This window comes from Caenorhabditis elegans, chromosome I (genome assembly GCF_000002985.6).
Source record: "Caenorhabditis elegans chromosome I".
Taxonomy (NCBI): domain Eukaryota; kingdom Metazoa; phylum Nematoda; class Chromadorea; order Rhabditida; family Rhabditidae; genus Caenorhabditis; species Caenorhabditis elegans.
This window is the reverse complement of record NC_003279.8, coordinates 10,161,905-10,179,788: the sequence shown is the minus strand read 5'-3', so window position 1 is coordinate 10,179,788 and position 17,884 is coordinate 10,161,905. Positions and strand designations below refer to the sequence as shown.

Below are 17,884 nucleotides of genomic sequence, written 5' to 3'. Positions count from 1 at the left end.
ATTTGTAATGAGGATTCAACTTGCAATACAATTCCTCACTTTTTCAACATTTCATACTTTATTTGAGAGACAACAACAATGAGAAGAAAACAACAAGAATAGTACAAAAAGAATAAGAGAAAACGGTGGAAAAAAGACTAAAAGCTAGTCGTCAAGATCGTATTTCGAAACAATTGGGGGTTTGATGCGTAACTTGGGATCTCGTTGTCGTTCTAGGGCCTCTCTGAAACCATGAAAATATTATCAATGATTTTTTCAATTTACACAAACCTTCGATCTTTGCCTTCTTGTGGAGTTAAAAAGCGACCTTGCATAGTTTGCTCATCGACAGTCCAAAGGAACATATCGTTGAGAGTATAACCAAAAGCTTTCCATCCAACGAAGAAAAGAACAAAAGAGACGATGATACGACGACGAGACACCTGAAATTATAAAATATCGTTTGGAAAAATGCGAGATTTGTAAATTACCTGTTGATAATTGATAGGTTTATTGGGGGTGAAAGAGCGGATTTTTTGCCGCAACATGCGGCGCCACTCCCAAACCAGCATTTTAGCAAACGGTCTTTGCCTTCTGGGTTGGCAAGAGTCCGAAGCGCTTCTTGATGATGATGCGATATTTGGAGTTCTTGTCTTCCGGCGAAAAGCGAGCTGGATGAGCGGTAAGAGTTTGCTCTCCAGATGGAGCAGTTCTCTTCAAAGTGTACACTCTTTGTTGGTTCTCGTCCAAGAAGTATCTCAAGAACATTGTCCGTTGAAAGTAGACTGAGTTCTGAAACTATCAATGATTTCTAAAACTTCTGAAACTATAGAGAAATATGAAATAAATACGGCGCATTGCAACGAAAAAAAGAATTAGCGAGAAAGAATGAAGGGGTGATTTCATTAGATATTTTTAAAAATTATTCCAAATTTCACGCATAACAGAAAGAAAACAAAACAAGAAGGAATATCACAAAATGTTTGATGGAAACCGGTAAGAAGTGAGGATAATAGGCACGTGCTGAGTAGCTGATCTATATAGATAAAATGTGAAAACAAGTTGAACTAATCTGGCGTACGAGAAAAGAAAAGGTAAATCGATAAATATATATGTACAACGGGTATAGTGGATCGTGAGAAAAGTGAATCGGGACAAGAGACTTAGAGATAAAAAACGTGAGGCAGAGTTCACTCAATAAACAACAAATTTTCCGAAAAAACATCTATGTATTATTATAATGGGCCCATTCCGAGTGTGTGGAAAACATAATCCCAAAGAGAAGTCGAAATTCCGAAGCCTGAAAAATGAAAATAGGCCTGAAATAGGGAAAATGATAGAAAAATTTCGATTGCGAAAATGAAAGTGCAAACGCGCTCCATCGCAAATCTGTGTAATTTTCCGTCAGAGAACATTATATTTCACGACAATTTGCAGATTATAGAAAATCTCAATTAAAAAACAGTTTTTAATGTTCTTGACTTAAAAATAACAAATTAAAAATTGATTTTTAAACAAAATCCCGTTAAATGTAACTTACCGACGTCAAAGTTTTTGAAGTGGTGATTATGATGATATACTTTTCTAAAATGTAAATTGCTGCGTGGACGAGGACTTCCGTGATGTAAATAATAGTGTACCATATCGTAGGTTACATATCCAAATAACTTTCCAGCGCCAAACGCGCAAAACACTGGCCTAAAACGATTAACTGAATATGGGAACCAGGAAAGGTTTAATACTGACCATTGGAAGGTATTGGAGTAGATTAAATAGAAAATTCCAACAATCAAAGTAGCTGGAACCGGAGGGAACACAAGGCGGTCTCCGTCCATCGGTGTTTTATGGTGAAGTCCATGAGCCAAGAAATGAAGAAGAATCTGATTCGGCGAATCTGGAGACGGCTTCCAATGGAAAACCCATCGATGAAGACTGTATTCAGTGAGAGTCCATGTCAAAACTCCAATGACGAACCAGGCAGACCACAGGAGAATCGAGTTATAAACATCGGTGGATGTTGAAAATGAGAGCACTGAGAGGATAGAAAAAGTAATGACGATCGGCATCCAAACAGCAGGGACCACCCACCAAGCTGTTCTTGTCATGCTTTCCAACACATCCGAATCGAAAAGTCTGAAAAAAAGTGAAAATTTGCATTGAAAAGTCGAGATCATCAATACCTTAAAGTTCCATCATATGGTTGATGAATCCAATGCCAATATTCAGAGCCAAGAGATCCAACTTTGAAAAGCATTCCGGATTTAGACTCAATCAATGGATCACCCTAGAATTTTAGAAATATTAATAATTAGATTTGATGGAAGGAACGAACTTTTTGAATTGCATTCACATTATATCTCTCGAGCATATTATAAGCGGCTTCCGAGTGCTCATGACGTACACCCATTATCCTTTTTTCTCCTCTGATAAATTCTCCAATTTCTTCTCCAGCCAAACGATTCAGAACCTATAAAAAGTTTGAGATTAGTAAAATATCCTAAAACTTGAAAAAAAGTTACCTTGGCACCTCCCGGATGTTTAGGCGCAAAATCAGCAATGTCATAATATTGCCCGTCGAGTTGTACTAGCAACGGCTTCTTCTCATCTGCTCCTATCCCCATATTTTCCACTGAAATATAGAAAATTATAAATTACGAAACGTTATAAATATAGAAAATATGAAACGGGGAAAGCAATATGATCATGATCTCATAGTAGAAAAATAAGTAGCAAAAGGAAATGAGCACATTCACCAGAAAACGTCATTTTCCGGTCAAGAAAAGCAGCCATATGAATTGAGGTTAGGGTATATTATGGGGACGCAGAAAAAATACCTATTCAAATTGAAGTGCAAAGCGCGCCGCCTCCGGGCCATGGGTCTCGGTAGGAAGTTGGCGGCAGAACTCATTAATTCAGACGTTTTTCAATTAGTTTCATATTAAAAAATTTTTGTTATGTTTTAAGTTGATTTTAAAGATTTCTTGTTTAAGAAATTAATGTTGTTTCATTTGACTAAAAATTCATGTCAGAATTTCAGCATCAAAATCTTTAAAAACAACATAATAAAAAAACGAAAAACACTATTAAAACGTTTCGATTGAAGGTTTTTCCGTCAAATACCTAACGAGACCCATGGTTTGGGGGCGGAGCGTATCATGTTTCTGCGTCCTCATAATATCACGAGTGAAGGAGCTGTTCGAATCAAAAAAGGTATAACGAGATTGCAGAATGGATTGTTTTTCAGTATTCACCTGCTTCAGAAAAGTGATGATTGATAGCTGGAAATACTTGAAAACAACTGAAAATAGAATAAAAATCTCTGCTACATTGCTATATTGAATAATTTCTCTCTCTCTCTGAGTCGGAGCAGGAAATGCACGTAGGTTCTCATTTAATTAGGTAAATCAACACCGAAAGAAAAGGGAAGCAAGTAGACGAAACGGGAAAACATAGTATTACATGAATTCTGCAAGGGATTCAGAGCACATACATATAATAGCATAGGAGAGAGCCGACACAAGAGAGGTGGGTGGTGGAGCAGGAGATGAAGGTGAAGGGTTTCTGAGCAAATTTGAAACATGTGCATTGGACATCAAATGTGTAATTTTGATATGTTGCACTTGGTCTTTGTGTTGGCCTGAGTCTAGTTAAAAACATTGGAACAATTGAGACATATCTGCCTCAAGTAATCATAGTTTCTGAGCTTCGAAATTTCTCGGTTTAATATAATTTAATTTAGAAATCTTGCAGCAGTTAAAATACGAGTTAAAATATATGAAAACACAAGTTTTGGAACTACCACAACTACGATTATATAGAAGACTGAAGAGTTTTCTGGCAAACAAACTGTCATTTTCCCACGATTTTCCTAGTTTTTCTAGACACAAATCGGGCACAATTGTGCCCGTTGGTACGAATACTTAATGAAAAATGTGCCATCTCAAATAAACCGAGCCTTTATAAATATATATTTGCAAATTGTGTGAGCCTTTTCCTATTTAAGCGGAGATGGCAGACGCTGAGGATGAAATATTCAAAAATTGTCCAGGATGTCATTCTGGAGCATTTAAATATTTTTGTAATTTTTAAGGATGTTAGTGTGGAATCTGAAGAGTTAATCTATATGGAAGGTGATGGAAGTTTGATTTAAAGTATCATAGCACCCGGGTTAAAAGAGTAGAGATTGAAAGAGCAAACTAGAGCAAGTGACCTAATTGAATTGAATTCAACGAGATAAAATGTGCGGAATGAGAGTGCGAGCCTATGTATGTGCACGGGCTCTTCGTCAGAAACGGGGGCAAACAATGGGGTTGAATATTTTGCCACCCCGTCTATCGTCCATCCTTCCTCTCCCGTCAGTCAGTTCGATGAAATGGAAAACGGGGGAGGAAAGGGGCGTGGCGGGAAAGGAAGGAAGGAAAGAAGAGGCTCATGCAATTTCCAAAATTGCGAGGAGTGCGGAGCCGGCGGCGGCGTGTGCTCCTCCAGCTCAAGAGAGGCTTTTAAGCTTCTCTGGGCGACGGAAGGAAAACACTGAGCGCGCGGGAAACGAGACGAGAACTTTGTAACCATTGACAAACATACACAAAAGAATGGACTTGGACTCTTGGAGCCATGCAGTTAAACCATAGAAACCACCGCATTGTCTTCTTATTTTCAAAGAGTAAGAAGGAAACTCATTCGACGGGAAACTAATTTAGTTGAGAAGAATACGACGCGGCGTCGAAGAAAAGGAAAAAAAAAGAAACGCGAAATTGAAAATGTTTGCTTCAAGAAAGGCATAAAATGAGTCAGAGTGTCACTCATATATTGCGTCTGAACATATAAAACCTGCCTAGCCATTATATGATGATAAGCCGGCGCCGTGTTAGTTTCGTAAAAACGTGCGAATCACTGTGTGCAGAGAGGGAGACAGAGAGGCAGAGAGTGGACTTTTTGGGAAGATGGATAAATTCGGAGAGTACAGTCTAGAGATGAAGATCATGCAAACATGATTTTATTTTGCAAACTATCCAATAGTTCAGCATTTATGCAAGTGTCACTTCTTTTTTCTTTAAAAAAAATACGAAAAAATACTTCAAAAATTTTGAAACAAAACTGTTTGCAACATTTTTTTTTCGAAATTTCAAACTTTTCGGAAATTACCGCCTAGCCTTGTTTAAATTAACTAGGACCAGTGGACAAAACGACCACTTCGACAAATCTTGTTTGCTTTGATCTTCTTTTTTTGCAAACCGAAACTACAGTCACTATAGTTGTACTTTGTAGACATCTAGAACGTTTCCGAGCAAAATACAATAGAAACAATAGCAAAACAAACATATAGTCTTCTCAATCAGGGCACTAGGTCTATTTTCATAAACATATATAATCATATGACTGAAATAAAATTGGAATTTCGATGTCTTGTTGTAGAAACTTCACGCTAAATTTGAAACAGGGGGAAAACAAATCTGTTGACCGAAGAGATGAGTGGAACACAAATCTATTCAATAAATAAACCTACACTGGTTAAAGATGAAAAATTAAAAGTTCGAGTTATAGATCGAAATAAAAGGTGATTTCTGGTATTTCTCACTTCCCGGGCGTAAAAGGTCATAAAAGACCTTTGCCCTTCTCAACCTAGTGCGAATTGTTCTCTTGACGGCGGCAATAAACGGCAGGTAGTTTTGCATTTAAAATGAAACGAGGCACGATTTTTGTCGTTAACATAAGACCAAGATTTCAGTTCTATCAATAATAAAATCTAGTGTAAGGAATAAAAGTGAGGGAAATGACGGCGATTGGGAAAAGACTAACTAGTTCCATGCGATTACTGTTCGACATGGTAGAAGGCGTCGGCTTTTAAATGTATATACGATTTGATATTCGTATGGTGAAACCTAGAGGAATAGAAGGGAGAGACATGGTCATCGGCGGGAAAAGAGAAAGAATAGGGAAAACACGTCATGAAGTGTATATGATAAGACATTTGGGACGATTGGAGCAATATCAGAAACTTTATATGGACGTTAGTCATTTGGAATGTGACTTGTGAACGATAGTTTGAAATGTTGGTGTTGAATCACCTATTCTATAAACATTTTGAATATTTTTGGACAGCTAGCGCATGAATTGTGAAAAAAAAACAAAAACGCGTTGTTATAGAACTTGAAGCAAAACTAAATTGTACAATTATTAATAATTTTTAGTGTGAAATTGAGAATAAATCTGTCATGCGGAGGCAAAACAAAACGAGAGGCAGCTTATCTCACAAAAAACGTTTTCTATTCTTTCTCCGAAATTTGACACTGAATTCAGTTCATAAAAATCCTATTGACAATTAACGAACAAAATTATTTTTAGGGAAACATGGAAGAAACAATTGAAGAATAAAATAAATTATAGAATAGAGTGTTTCAAAGAGAACAGAGATCTTGTTTCACAGAACCATGCTATCGAAAATGAAAAAAAAATCGTAAAAGATCCAGAATACTGGCTTAGCAGCAAAGAAAAAGCCTTCACTTTTCGCGGCGATTTGTGGCGTCAAATCTGATGTCGGCTGTGCGGCTCGTCTCGACGCACAAATGCACACTTGTGTTTGCCGCCGTCTCTTCTTTTCGAATTTCGATTTTTCTCTCTTTTATCGTATTTATTTTTCTTTATTTTCTTCGTTAAATCAAACGTTTTTTTGTTTTAAAATTTGCTAAATGGTTCTCGCGGCTTAAATATGCATTATCAGTCGGAAAATCTCCAAGATGTTTCAGAGAATTGCTCCGATAGATAAATTTCGAAATTGTTCCTCTTTTTGAAAACTTAATTTTCGGTTCGGGAATTTTAAGAGAGTTTAGAGCATTCTAGTCTTTCTGTAAGATATCAAGTCAAATTTTGCTCGAGTGGCCTATTTGTAAGTAAAGAAGCAAATAAGGTGCGATCACAAAACTTTTTACTCATCTGTGCATAAGTTTTCGATCATTGTTGTAACATAGTTTTTCAATTCGATGTCAAATCAAGTATTACATTGGCGAGACAGTTCAGTAAATAATCTTTTATCTCTTTCAACAATAAAAATGGGCCACTCAGCGAGCAGATTATTTTAGTTACAATTAATTTTCGACTTGTTAGCAATCAAAATGGAAATAAAATTTCAATTGTTTTTTAAAGAAGCCCGTTGTTATATGAAAACATTTGCTTATCGTCTAATTGATTCTAGTTCAACTCATTCAGAAAGCTTAATCCAAGATCCGTGTTCCATCAGCCAACATGAACAGAAATCGTCGAGACGGACCACAGCGTGATGTTAAGCGAGAGCGTCGGAGCCGATCCAGAAGTCCAAGAAGAAGTATAGTTTTTGATATTCTTCATTCCCGTTTCCACCATTTTTTCCATAGAAATCCTTCTCTATTTTCCATTTCCTTAAGGTCGTATCGGCGCTGCTGTTGGAAGTAACAATGGGAACTCATCATCGAACAACCGAATGGTTTTTATCACCAATATCGCCTATGAGGCTCGTTGGGTCGATTTGAAAAGTCTAGTTCGCGAGAAAGGAGGTGAAGTCGCTTTCTGCGAGTTGCTCGAAGACCGTAACGGCAAGCCAAAGGGTAACGCTGTGGTTGAGTTCGAAACTCGTGAGGGTGCCGAAAAATGCGTTGAGAATCTACAAAAGTTCGACTGGAAGGGAAGAACCATCATCGCCAAAGAAATTCGGGTCCGTATCTATTTAATTTTGACACTCACATTCAGAAATTTTCATCCATTTTTTATTTTTTCTGTAGGATCCGAATGCTTTCTTCCGAACCATCAAAACTGAAACAGGCATTGATTACTTGTCTCGTACCGGAGGTGGTGGTGCAGGAGGACGAGGTCCTCCACCAAAAGATCTTGATCGCCCTACTCGAACTGGAACTTATGATTTATTCGGTCTCAATATGGAATTCCTTCGCCAACACAACATTGAACCGCCACTCTGTGAGCGCATCTTCATCGCCAATGTAGGTTTCAAATATTCTTCTTCTCGAAGGGCTCCACATCTAGACCACGTTCACTTGCTGGGTCTTTATCTCAGTTTTGAGATATGAAATTATTCGAATGGGAGAAATAAATGCAATTTTTCATTTTGGTGTTTTTAAACGGAATAGTAGTAGGAAGCTTTCTACGTGGAATTATATACAACAAAATGGAATCAGTGCTTATTATAGTTTGTTCAGACAGTTGCATCCTCCGGGTAGATCTCTCAGTATCATACGAATAAAATATAGCATCACTAATTCAGTTACTAAATACCATTCTTAGTTCCCAATCAGAGGTGGTTGGCAATTATTTTCGGAAATGCTACAAAATGACCTATTGCGACATGTTTTTTTCAAAAGTTTTCATCAAAAATTAGTCTGAAAATGTAGATAATCACTTGATTTATCTGAAAATTAAAAAAAAATTATCTCGTTTTAAACATTTGGAAAAGTGCGCGAAAATGACCAAAAGTTGCCATTTGCCGAGAAACGATAATTCAACAATTTGATGATCGGCAATTTGCAACATCCTGGTATTTTTGAAGCGCTTTTCCAAGTGTTTTATCTGAAATAAGTGTTATTTTCAGATTTAAAAAAGTGATTTTCTATATTTAACATGGCGAAATATGTCATTTTATAGAATTTCCGAAATTCCACTTCTGTTTCCAAGACAATATTATTAATCAAACATTTTCAGTTGGCTTTCAATGTCGGAACCGATAAGCTTTACGAAGTCTTCGGTATGGCCGGTAAAATCACCTGGATGGACTTCCGCATTGATAAAGAAGGAAAGTCAAAGGTTTGTTAATATTTATAGTTCCTATAAAATATAAATGGTGTCTTCCAGGGAGTATGCGTAATTCAATACACTCACCCAATTGAAGCCGTACAAGCCGTTTCGATGCTCAATGGTCAGCGACTTTTTGATCGAAATCTGGTTGTGAAAATGGATAGATTCGATAAGGAACTGGAGCACAAAGAAGGTGGACTTCCACGAGGTCTTGAGTCAATCGGAATGGGTCTTGGAGCAGAAGGAGCACCACTTTCCAATGTTCATGGAATGTTCCCAGGAGATGCTTCAGTGCCGGTAAGCGATTTAAAACAAATTTCATCGGTGTGGTATATACTAGCATTCAATGGTGGTTTTAGATTTTTTTAAATCGAAAAATTAATTTTTTTTAAACAGAAATTTTCGGGTTTCCAACATTTTGATTTTTCGAAAAATGGCCTTTTATAAGAAAACGATATGTTTTCTTATGTTTTTCCCCATCAACAATCTGAAAACTTAATACAAAAATGGGTTTTTATATTCCAATTTGCTAAACATGTTTTTCGATTTTCAGAACAAACGGAACTTTCTCTGAAAAAAGCACAAAAAATGTTCGATGAAACTCTTGATAACAAATACTCAATTATAAAATTTTTAAAAGTTAATTTAATTATCTATATTTCAGTTCACAGCTCCAGCTGCCCCATTCGTAGGTGGACCACAAGTTGTTTCGGCTGGTGGTTTTGGAGGAGTCGTTGAACAAGCCAACTTTGCCCGATCCGTCATGAACAATGGACCATTTGGAGGAAATGCTGGTGTTGGTGGTGCTGGTGGAGCCACATTTGCTCAACCTGACGTCTTTGGTGTCAATGGAGCTGGTGGACTCGCCGGTGCTGCGACACCCCAGGCAACAAGGGTTATTATCATTCGCAACGTAAGTTTTCAATTCAAATTTCAATTTGTTCTCATTTATGATCTGTTATTCAGCTTCCAAGCGATTATACCTGGCAAATTGTCCGTGACCGTGTTCGAAACTTCGGAGAAGTCGACTCTGTTGATATGATGGCGCCAGGAGCTGCTCGCATTCGTTTTGCAACTTTCCAAGACGCTGAACGTGCTCGTGCTGCCCTCTATGGATCCACTGTCGAAGGCCGCATGATCAGCGTTGACTACGCCTAATTCATTCCCCCTGTTATATTTGTATTTGAAACTTCTCACGTTTCTCTTGAATCATCATCTATTATCTTTATTTTATCCGTTTTTTCTCCATCTCTATCCTTCCTTATCCCTTTAAAAAGGCTTCCTTGTCAACGGAATCTCAATAATTTAAAACATCTTCCTCATTTTCATCACTCTAAAACTATTTCTCATATTTTCCTCTGGCAGGATGGTGACAAATAAAAGTTTTAATAATAAATGACGTGACAAGTGTGTCTTCAGATGAGCGCCGCACAATTTGAGGTGCTATTCAGAAGACAATTTAGCATGTGTGTCCCGCATCAAACAAGAGCTTCACGCAATCTGATTTGCGCGCGACAACTGCTGCTCAAACGTTTTACCGTATGCCCTTAATTGCGTTTTGAAGACGTCTCTCTCCTTCATGAGCAAAAGATAGTCACGCCCATGAAGAATCCTTTGTTGCTGAGAAAACGATGATGAGCATTGTGTGTGTCTATTTGTATGCTCACAACTTTCTTTCGTTTGTCTATGTTTTCATTTTTGACGCCTTTCTCTGGATTACGGTACCTTGAGGCTTTTGGAGAAGGATTCTGAATTCTGCTTTATAACGAGTACTGTTATATCAATTTTTTTAAAAATTAATTGTTTTTATTTCAAAACCGGCAATAAAAAATTTTGGCACCAAAAATACCGTTCCTGGTCTCGTCACGACAATTTTTTGTTAAATACAAACGGGTGTGCGCCTCAAAGAGTACTGTAGTTTCAAAATTTTAGATATATCCGTTAAAACAGTACTCACTTAAAGGCGCGCGCCCGTTTGTAATTTACAAAAATTATCGTGTCGAGACCGGGTACAGTATTTTTGGCGTAAAAATCGCATTTTAAATAGTTTCCAACGTAACATCCGTAACAATATCTTCAATTTTTGCCACGTGGCGAAACTTCCAAACAAACCGTGGTTCGATTGCGAAAACATGGAAACTCCCTGCTTCAAATGTAACAACAAATTTTTTTTTCAAATAAAAATCACGAAGGTTCCCATGTCAATTCGAATTGCGCAACTTATTGCAAATGTGTTCACATCTACCGTATCCAATTTCAAATCTTCAATTAAAGTATCAGTTGCCATAGATTTCAACTGTTTCACCCCCAAAAAAAAGTTTAGTTTGTAGTTTTTAGATTTGAATTGCCACGTCACACACATAATCTCCTCTTCCAAATGTTTTTGGATTTTATGAAAACATTATACTTTATTGATATCTTTCTGTTCACACAACTAATACGACTTCTGCTACAGTGACTTCTTTTACTTTTGGACAATTTGATTTGAAATTTTTTGTTTTTTGGAGTTTTCAGAGTTGAAAATGGGTCTAACATGAAAAGAGATTGAGCTTACTGTTGGACTTCCAGACTTATTTCAGTTAAATCAAGTTTTCATAAATGGATTACTACAAAACATTGAGTGTAAAGGTGCATTGTGAACTCAAAAAAAGGTGAAAATGAAAGTTACATAATTTCTAAAAAAAAATTTAGTTGTTCAAAAATTCAAAAAATCCCTATTAAACTTCATTCGAAAATGTTCTCAATTGTGCACATTATCATCTCAATAAACATCCAAAAATACTCCATAATGAGATCATTGTACTTTCAAATCTGATCACTTTACAGTCACCAAATGAGTCTCTCGACTCATGGCTCATAAAGTACATCTGTCCTTTTGTGAAATTCAAATAATGAGAAGAATTCACAGTTTTTTATTCGGGATGCATCTGCTCTTTGTGGGCGGGCTTCTTTTGGAACAATGGGCGGAGCCAATTGAGTGTGACCGAGCTGTGAGAATTTCCGCTCATCAGACATTTTTTCAAACTAATTTTTTTGATATTGCATAATATATATATAGTTTGTAAATAAAAGAACTCCCGTTTAGTTTCCATATCTCGTTTTAAACCTGGAATCCTTACTTTTTGATTGTAGGATATAGAGCCCATAGACCCATTTAAACGTTTTTATGTCTTGAACCAAAGTATAGTTCTCTGAACATTTATTAAAATATTTACTTTTTATTTTTCTTATTTGGGTTTTCGCCAGCCAAAAGTTAATTTTAAATTATTTTAACATAAAAGTTCATTTATGCGATTCCTCAATGATTTGATCTAATGCGTCATGAAAAGTGCAAATTACTCTTTTCTTCTTTATCTCTCTCTATCTAATTTTTAAAAAATCCCAAAGGTATTTCTTTTCTCAGAATAAACATTTCGTAATCATGCACGCTCTTTGCTCATGCACATATCAACTAATGCATAGTCTAGTCCAAGTTTCCAACTTTTCACATAATGAAAATCGTGGGAGAAAATTTGGAAAAAATGCAAATCCCATTAAGGTGTCTCTACGTTTCTAAATTCAAGTTTTACTTTTTTGCAAAACAAACAATTTTCTGAAATTATTTCAGAAGTTTCAAAAAATATTCAAAACATTTGTTAGCGTGGGAGTTGCTGGAGATTTCTGGGTTTTTCTTTAAATACAAAATTTTTCCAAACTTGGACAACATGTCACTTTGAATTTTTTTTTTCTAGAACATATTGAACAGTTAAGTATAAAAAGAAAATCCACATCATTTCCTTGGCATGGTTTTTATTCGATTTTGTAGCCAACAGACTCTTAATCGCAAAAACTTTTTTTTGGATAATCCTGTCAGAAAGAAAGAGGGTGAGGAAAATATTTCAAAGTGATACTGATATCTTTTCCCATTTTATGTTTTTATTGCTTTCAGAAAATGAGTTTCTTAGAAAATGACCGTTCAGCCATAACTTCCAAGCATCTCAAAATTCAACTCTCCACCACGGGACAATTTTTTGCGAATTTTTTCATCCCAAAAAAAAGGAAAAAAAAAGGTCCAGAAAAAACAAACAAACATGAGTTTTCAGCGAAAATTATCGAATTTTCTTTTTTTTAAAGGATATTTGAAAGCCCGCCGTGAGCTTGGTTCTGGAGTTTTGCCGCTAAAAATTCACGAGTAACCGTTTTAAGACATGGGCTATCGAATGGCATAGGTCTCATATGCAAGCTAGATGGACACCTTCTGACGGTTCCCTAGTCAGAAAATGACCGTTCGATCATAACTACCAAGCATCTCAAAATTGAGATGCTCAGAAAATGACCGTTCGATCATAACTACATGTTGGCAGCATATTCGAAAACCGTGTAATTTTATTAACTAAACTCTATCAAATTAAATAATTCAAACTGTGATTTTAAACGTGATAGGAAGGTTATCAGAGGGGCTATTAATTTTCATTTTTAGTTTCAAAATTTTGGCTGGCACAGATCCAAGAATTTTGTTGCGAGTTCAAGATCTGTCAAATCCCAAAAATGCTCAAAACGGATTCCATTTGTCGTTATGGTGTTTAAAATGTTGTTCAGTAATTTTCATTATTTTGTTTTCATCAAAATTTTTGGTAGTGTTTTTCGGAAAAAAAAACACAACAAACGAGGCGGGAGCGAGAAAAGGCGAATAGGAGGCCCCTCAGGCCTCAACCAGGTAGAATGTGAAAGTTTCACGAATGTTTAAAAATTGTACATTCAATAAACTCCTGGCTCTTTCTAAATATATTTTTAATATCCTGTTTACAAAAATAGCTCCTTACCAAATAACGATTTCTTCCTTCATTCAACAACGTTCTTCCTCTGTCCCAATTGTTTCCCGTTGGCTCTCGATATATGAAGTTGTTCGTTCACCACCCCAATGATAGGTGTGTATGTTCCGGAGCACCTCTCGTTTTCTCCAATTTTTTTGTTTTTTCGGTTCGTCTGTGAACCTTTCAACTTTTTCATTTTTTGGGTTATAACGAGGCCTAGATAAATTTCACTTTTTATTACAAAAAGTTTTGAGCTGAATCAAGCTAAATTGATGTCTACAAAACTGTCCATTTTGGTAAATACGATAATTCAGCTTTGAAAAATTAATTTAGAAAAATAGACTAATATTTTCTTGAATTGAAAACCTTTTCAGGGCATCAAAAACTGACAAAAGACTTTTTCAAACTTTCAGACAGTATTTGTGGTCCTTTTTAAACTTTTTCAAAAAATGAAAATTCTTATCGAATTTACCAAGTTTTTTTTAAACTTCTACATTAATTTTTAGCTGTAAAAGTTGGATTTGACAACCGAAATTCTGGAAGAAAAATTATAAACTGCTGGGAAAATGTTTTCAGCCAAAAAAAAATCAGCCAGAGGTGGAAATGTTTAGAGAATTTATGAAGTATTTTTCTAAATTTCTAAATTAATTTTTGGTTGTACGACCTGGAATTCAATACAGAAAATTTGGCAGACAATTGGTACGGCTGCTGTCGAAATGTTTTCAACCAGTTTTTGAAACTGTTTTTTGACTTTTTTAAAACAAAATAAGAATTATATGCCGAATTATCGCACCGAAATGGGCAGTTTGTAGATTTTTTTCTAAATTTCTAATCGTTATTATGATAATTCAGACAGCTTTAAGTCCTACCCCTTCAATATTCGTTTTTTCAAACTAAGTGTAACACAATATGAGACAGAAAAAAAAATAGAAAAATAAAACAATGAGTCATTCAAAATATTACATTCATAAAGTATATTTGTGTCAAAACGGTAAAACAATTTGTTTGCATTCGAGCCTTCACATTCTTCCATTCACATTTCAACTGTAGTTATTTTTTCTTGATTTCATTATTACGCTTGCTTTTTCTCAGTCTATTATAAATAATTTCAGAAGAATGGAGGAAATTCTACGTCAGTTTCTATCATCCTCAAATCATTCACTCAAAGATTCACCATTTCCAATGATTCCTTTGTCTTTTGATACTTCAATTATGAGCCCAACAGAATGTCAACAGCCAAAACCACAACATTCATATATTGGACTTATTGCAATGGCAATTCTTTCATCACCACAAAAGAAAATGGTTCTAGCAGAGGTAAAATACAGTTTGGAAATAGGGAAAAATGTAGTAGCTCAGGAGAAGTTTCATGTTTTTGTAGCTGAATTAATTAGAAGATTCACTAGCCAAGAAAATTGTAGAAATCATAAATTTTATTCCGTGAATATGTGGAATTCCCAAATCAGCTCAAATTAAGTTCTCCTATGACGCCATTAAATAATTTGGAAATTTAGCTACAGTACTCGTACAGTACCCCAACAGTACCACAACAAGAACCTAATTAACCAAAAAGTATATTTATAACTCCAAAGACTACGAATCTATGAAAAAATATATTCATGATGATATTGGTGTGAATATTAAAAATATATGGAAAAGTTCGAATAAATAAATATTTGCAAAAGTTTTATGCAAAAAAGGACAACCAATGTATGGGCGGAGCTTTATTATGATTTTTTCCGCTTGGTAAAACCCTTTTTGATAAAACTTTCGAAATAAAAACAGAAACCGTTCATATCTTGGTTTTTTTGAGTTTTTGCAAATATAGATGCAATTATGATAATTTTTTTTTAATATAAAGAGGATGCTTGTCTTTAGATCGATAGAAATTCTAATTTTCAGGTATACGAGTGGATAATGAATGAATATCCGTACTTCAGAAGTCGTGGAGCTGGCTGGAGGAATTCAATCAGACACAATTTATCATTGAATGATTGTTTTGTAAAAGCCGGTAGAGCTGCAAATGGGAAGGTTTGTTTCAGTATTTTCTATAGGAAGTATACTACTGTTGATGTCGATTTTTGAAGACCAAGTATTTTCACGGCTTTCAGAGGTTAAGTAAAAATAAGGACACTCTGATTACTCATCAGTTATTATGTAGTCATCTAAATATGAGAATTTTCGCGCATGGGTCTCGCCAAGAACCTTTTCATCAGTTGTTTAAAAATTCAAATGTTTCAGGGTCATTACTGGGCAGTCCATCCTGCATGTGTCAAAGATTTCGAACGTGGAGACTTCAGACGTCGTCGTGCACAACGAAAAGTTCGCCGTCATATGGGGCTGCAGGTTGAGGACGGAGATTCATCAGATGAGGAAGGTTCACCAGGTTCTGATCCATCACCTCCCATCTTTCCAACAGCTTTATGGAATTTCAATTGTGCTCCGAGAGCTCCGATCAAATCGTTCACTATTGAAGCAATCCTGGAGCATCACTAGAAAGAATTCCACGTGGATCTCCTAAAACTTGAAGCTCAATTGTTAAATTAATTGTTTCTTCCGTTTCCTGTTACCCTCCAATTAACTATTCTCCCCCTGTCTCTCCAATTCCTACGGGCCCTTCTGTTCTCTTTCTCCCATGCAGCCAATTTCCAAATTTCCTGTTTTCTGAAGTGCAAGCATCTGCACACAGATTTTCCCTGTTCATTATTTCAATAATTTATCCACTAACATAACAACTTGACGGGAATAAACATTGAAAGTTAAAGGTTGTGAGAGGAAATTCAGGGGGTTCAATGCCGTATTTTTTACATTTCTACGCCAATGCGGCGAAGAAATGAGTAGGAAAACGCAGGATTTTCAGGTATTGTACAAAAAGAAGGGAGCGCAAAGCTTAGTGGGATTAGGCGCGGGAGAAAAATAAAAGTAATTAATAAAATTTGAATTTTAAAAAGAAAAATTGAACATGATGAAAGAGGTATTGGATGCATTCAGGAAAAGCGGTGAAGCTGAGGGATTCGGACAGTAAAATATATTCGGATAAAACAAGAATTAAATCATTCGCAGCCTCCTTGTGCCGCCGACTTCGATGTTTGAAGAAGTGACAGAGTTTCAGGCTCATCATCAGATGAGGCATCGCTTTCTGAATCACTCGATGGATCATATTCACACAAAGCCTGCAGTGCTCCAATTTGCTTGATCACAGGTTCAGGTTTTGAAACTTTTGAAGACACAACATCTTCCTGTTTTTTCTCTTCAGTGCTTCTAAAATATCATAATTAAATGAGGAAATTCGCTTTGAATACTTACGTTGACTTTCTCTTGATCGCAGTGCTCAAAAATGCGGCTTGCTTTGATTTCGGGGGTCCGAGAACTTTTGATGTCGACGGTTTAAGAATGAAACGAGACGAGGATGGCTGATTTGCGGCAAGATGTTGAGTGACGGCAAGCTCTTTAATAAGTTCTTGCTCTTCTCTTTTCATCCGCATTTTAACCACACGCTTTGTGGAATCTAGTTCCGACAGAAAAACGCTTTCATCCTCATCGATACCTCGGACCATATTCTCTGGAAAAAACTTCTTTAAAAATAATATTATTTTTATAAAACTCACTGAGCTTCTTAGCTTCGTCGATTTCCAATTGTTTTGCATCTTTATTATTTTTTAATTGCTCGAACAATGTCTTATTGCAGTACTCCGGTTCTGGAACCACTGAAAATCAATTGCGTTGCCTGTACAAAAAATAAAAAAATCTTACAAGTAGCGTCAGTCGGTTTTCTAATCTTTTCCCAAGCTTCTTGACGGGCTTTTTTCTCTTCATCGAGCTCCGAAGTGCTGACGAATCCACTAGACATTATTACAACTGAAAAAATTAACAGATGAAAAGGAAGGAAGAGTTAATAGAGAGGAGAAAGAGAACAAGAATACAACAGAATGTTTAAGAAAGAAAATGACGAATAAAAATATAGACGGGCACGCGGGAGAGCCGACCTAGACATTTGCAGCGTTCTCAATATCGATTGGACCATTACAGCGTTCAGTTGGAGCGATGTATTGCTCTTTGGATGTTAGCGCACATTCAAAAATCGATTGTCTTATAAAACAAAAAAAATTGTGCCAAGATTGACTAATAAATATCAGTTTTACACTGCAAAAAATATATTAAAATTTATAAATAATGGATTAGTCCACGAGGAGTACATACATGAAGGACTAAGTTTGACAGCGCGTTCGGCCACGGCCACTAGCGAAAAATGTTCGAATTCGAATATATTTTTTTGATATTTACTCAGCGCTGTAATTTTAATTTCCTTGTTAAAAAAGCACATAAAGTTATTA

The 17,884-nt window shown here is 36.0% G+C and overlaps 6 protein-coding genes, 2 non-coding genes and 1 pseudogene across 10 annotated transcripts; 3 read left to right on the top strand and 6 right to left on the bottom strand.

Moving 5' to 3' along the window:
• Positions 1 to 41: 41 nt before the first annotated feature.
• On the bottom strand, positions 42 to 771 carry C25A1.16 (uncharacterized protein). Of its 2 annotated transcripts, none has more exons than NM_001392927.1 (3): positions 471 to 771; positions 271 to 422; positions 42 to 223 (listed from the first exon to the last, which is right to left on the bottom strand). In NM_001392927.1, exons 1-3 carry the CDS (start codon positions 549 to 551, stop codon positions 145 to 147), a joined length of 312 nt encoding a protein of 103 aa, NP_001379483.1. In that variant the 5' UTR covers positions 552 to 771; the 3' UTR covers positions 42 to 144. The 2 variants fall into 2 exon arrangements, 1 of the variants encoding a protein (NP_001379483.1); NR_144479.1 differs by having other exon boundaries at positions 145 to 223; positions 471 to 747.
• On the bottom strand, positions 553 to 747 carry nola-3 (Putative H/ACA ribonucleoprotein complex subunit 3; the record flags this gene model as incomplete). The annotated part of the gene is made up of 1 exon (NM_060278.9): positions 553 to 747. The coding sequence occupies one exon, from the start codon at positions 745 to 747 to the stop codon at positions 553 to 555; it is 195 nt and encodes a 64-aa protein (NP_492679.1).
• Positions 772 to 873: 102 nt separating the features above from the next.
• fath-1 (Fatty acid 2-hydroxylase) lies at positions 874 to 2,608 on the bottom strand. Its single transcript, NM_060277.9, has 6 exons — positions 2,499 to 2,608; positions 2,312 to 2,446; positions 2,160 to 2,263; positions 1,726 to 2,112; positions 1,520 to 1,677; positions 874 to 1,279 (listed from the first exon to the last, which is right to left on the bottom strand). Exons 1-6 carry the CDS (start codon positions 2,598 to 2,600, stop codon positions 1,215 to 1,217), a joined length of 951 nt encoding a protein of 316 aa, NP_492678.1. The 5' UTR covers positions 2,601 to 2,608; the 3' UTR covers positions 874 to 1,214.
• Positions 2,609 to 4,197: 1,589 nt separating this feature from the next.
• On the bottom strand, positions 4,198 to 5,334 carry linc-171. The gene has a single exon (NR_131390.1). It is a non-coding gene; the product is annotated as an Unclassified non-coding RNA linc-171 (non-coding RNA).
• C25A1.17 lies at positions 4,328 to 4,470 on the top strand (annotated as a pseudogene). Its single transcript has one exon. A coding segment is annotated over exon 1 (143 nt).
• A 1,851-nt stretch (positions 5,335 to 7,185) lies between the features above and the next one.
• sup-46 (RRM domain-containing protein) lies at positions 7,186 to 10,150 on the top strand. Its single transcript, NM_060276.6, has 7 exons — positions 7,186 to 7,300; positions 7,380 to 7,666; positions 7,734 to 7,949; positions 8,665 to 8,766; positions 8,815 to 9,054; positions 9,422 to 9,670; positions 9,724 to 10,150. The coding sequence occupies exons 1-7, from the start codon at positions 7,222 to 7,224 to the stop codon at positions 9,913 to 9,915; spliced, it is 1,365 nt and encodes a 454-aa protein (NP_492677.1). The 5' UTR covers positions 7,186 to 7,221; the 3' UTR covers positions 9,916 to 10,150.
• A 58-nt stretch (positions 10,151 to 10,208) lies between these two features.
• C25A1.18 lies at positions 10,209 to 10,348 on the bottom strand. Its single transcript, NR_050484.1, has one exon. It is a non-coding gene; the product is annotated as an Unclassified non-coding RNA C25A1.18 (non-coding RNA).
• A 4,308-nt stretch (positions 10,349 to 14,656) lies between these two features.
• Positions 14,657 to 16,314, top strand: fkh-10 (Fork-head domain-containing protein). The gene is made up of 3 exons (NM_060275.7): positions 14,657 to 14,867; positions 15,453 to 15,581; positions 15,792 to 16,314. Exons 1-3 carry the CDS (start codon positions 14,667 to 14,669, stop codon positions 16,044 to 16,046), a joined length of 585 nt encoding a protein of 194 aa, NP_492676.2. The 5' UTR covers positions 14,657 to 14,666; the 3' UTR covers positions 16,047 to 16,314.
• On the bottom strand, positions 16,211 to 17,414 carry C25A1.1 (FAM192A/Fyv6 N-terminal domain-containing protein). The gene is made up of 4 exons (NM_060274.6): positions 17,304 to 17,414; positions 17,159 to 17,257; positions 16,857 to 17,112; positions 16,211 to 16,811 (listed from the first exon to the last, which is right to left on the bottom strand). The coding sequence occupies exons 1-4, from the start codon at positions 17,398 to 17,400 to the stop codon at positions 16,604 to 16,606; spliced, it is 660 nt and encodes a 219-aa protein (NP_492675.1). The 5' UTR covers positions 17,401 to 17,414; the 3' UTR covers positions 16,211 to 16,603.
• Between the last annotated feature and the right edge of the window lie 470 nt (positions 17,415 to 17,884).

Coding starts and splice junctions, on each gene's coding strand:
- C25A1.1 (NM_060274.6), bottom strand. CDS start 17,400: ATGTCTAGTGGATTCGTCAGCACTTCGGAGCTCGATGAAGAGAAAAAA. Junction 17,258..17,303: donor AAAACCGACTGACGCTACTT/GTAAGATTTTTT, acceptor ATTGATTTTCAG/TGGTTCCAGAACCGGAGTAC. Junction 16,812..16,856: donor GCGATCAAGAGAAAGTCAAC/GTAAGTATTCAA, acceptor ATGATATTTTAG/AAGCACTGAAGAGAAAAAAC.
- sup-46 (NM_060276.6), top strand. CDS start 7,222: ATGAACAGAAATCGTCGAGACGGACCACAGCGTGATGTTAAGCGAGAG. Junction 7,950..8,664: donor AGCGCATCTTCATCGCCAAT/GTAGGTTTCAAA, acceptor AAACATTTTCAG/TTGGCTTTCAATGTCGGAAC. Junction 9,671..9,723: donor GGGTTATTATCATTCGCAAC/GTAAGTTTTCAA, acceptor TCTGTTATTCAG/CTTCCAAGCGATTATACCTG.
- fkh-10 (NM_060275.7), top strand. CDS start 14,667: ATGGAGGAAATTCTACGTCAGTTTCTATCATCCTCAAATCATTCACTC. Junction 14,868..15,452: donor AGAAAATGGTTCTAGCAGAG/GTAAAATACAGT, acceptor TCTAATTTTCAG/GTATACGAGTGGATAATGAA. Junction 15,582..15,791: donor GTAGAGCTGCAAATGGGAAG/GTTTGTTTCAGT, acceptor CAAATGTTTCAG/GGTCATTACTGGGCAGTCCA.
- C25A1.16 (NM_001392927.1), bottom strand. CDS start 551: ATGCTGGTTTGGGAGTGGCGCCGCATGTTGCGGCAAAAAATCCGCTCT. Junction 423..470: donor AACCTATCAATTATCAACAG/GTAATTTACAAA, acceptor TTATAATTTCAG/GTGTCTCGTCGTCGTATCAT. Junction 224..270: donor CAAGAAGGCAAAGATCGAAG/GTTTGTGTAAAT, acceptor TCATGGTTTCAG/AGAGGCCCTAGAACGACAAC.
- fath-1 (NM_060277.9), bottom strand. CDS start 2,600: ATGGGGATAGGAGCAGATGAGAAGAAGCCGTTGCTAGTACAACTCGAC. Junction 2,264..2,311: donor ATGTGAATGCAATTCAAAAA/GTTCGTTCCTTC, acceptor CTAAAATTCTAG/GGTGATCCATTGATTGAGTC. Junction 2,113..2,159: donor CCATATGATGGAACTTTAAG/GTATTGATGATC, acceptor ACTTTTTTTCAG/ACTTTTCGATTCGGATGTGT.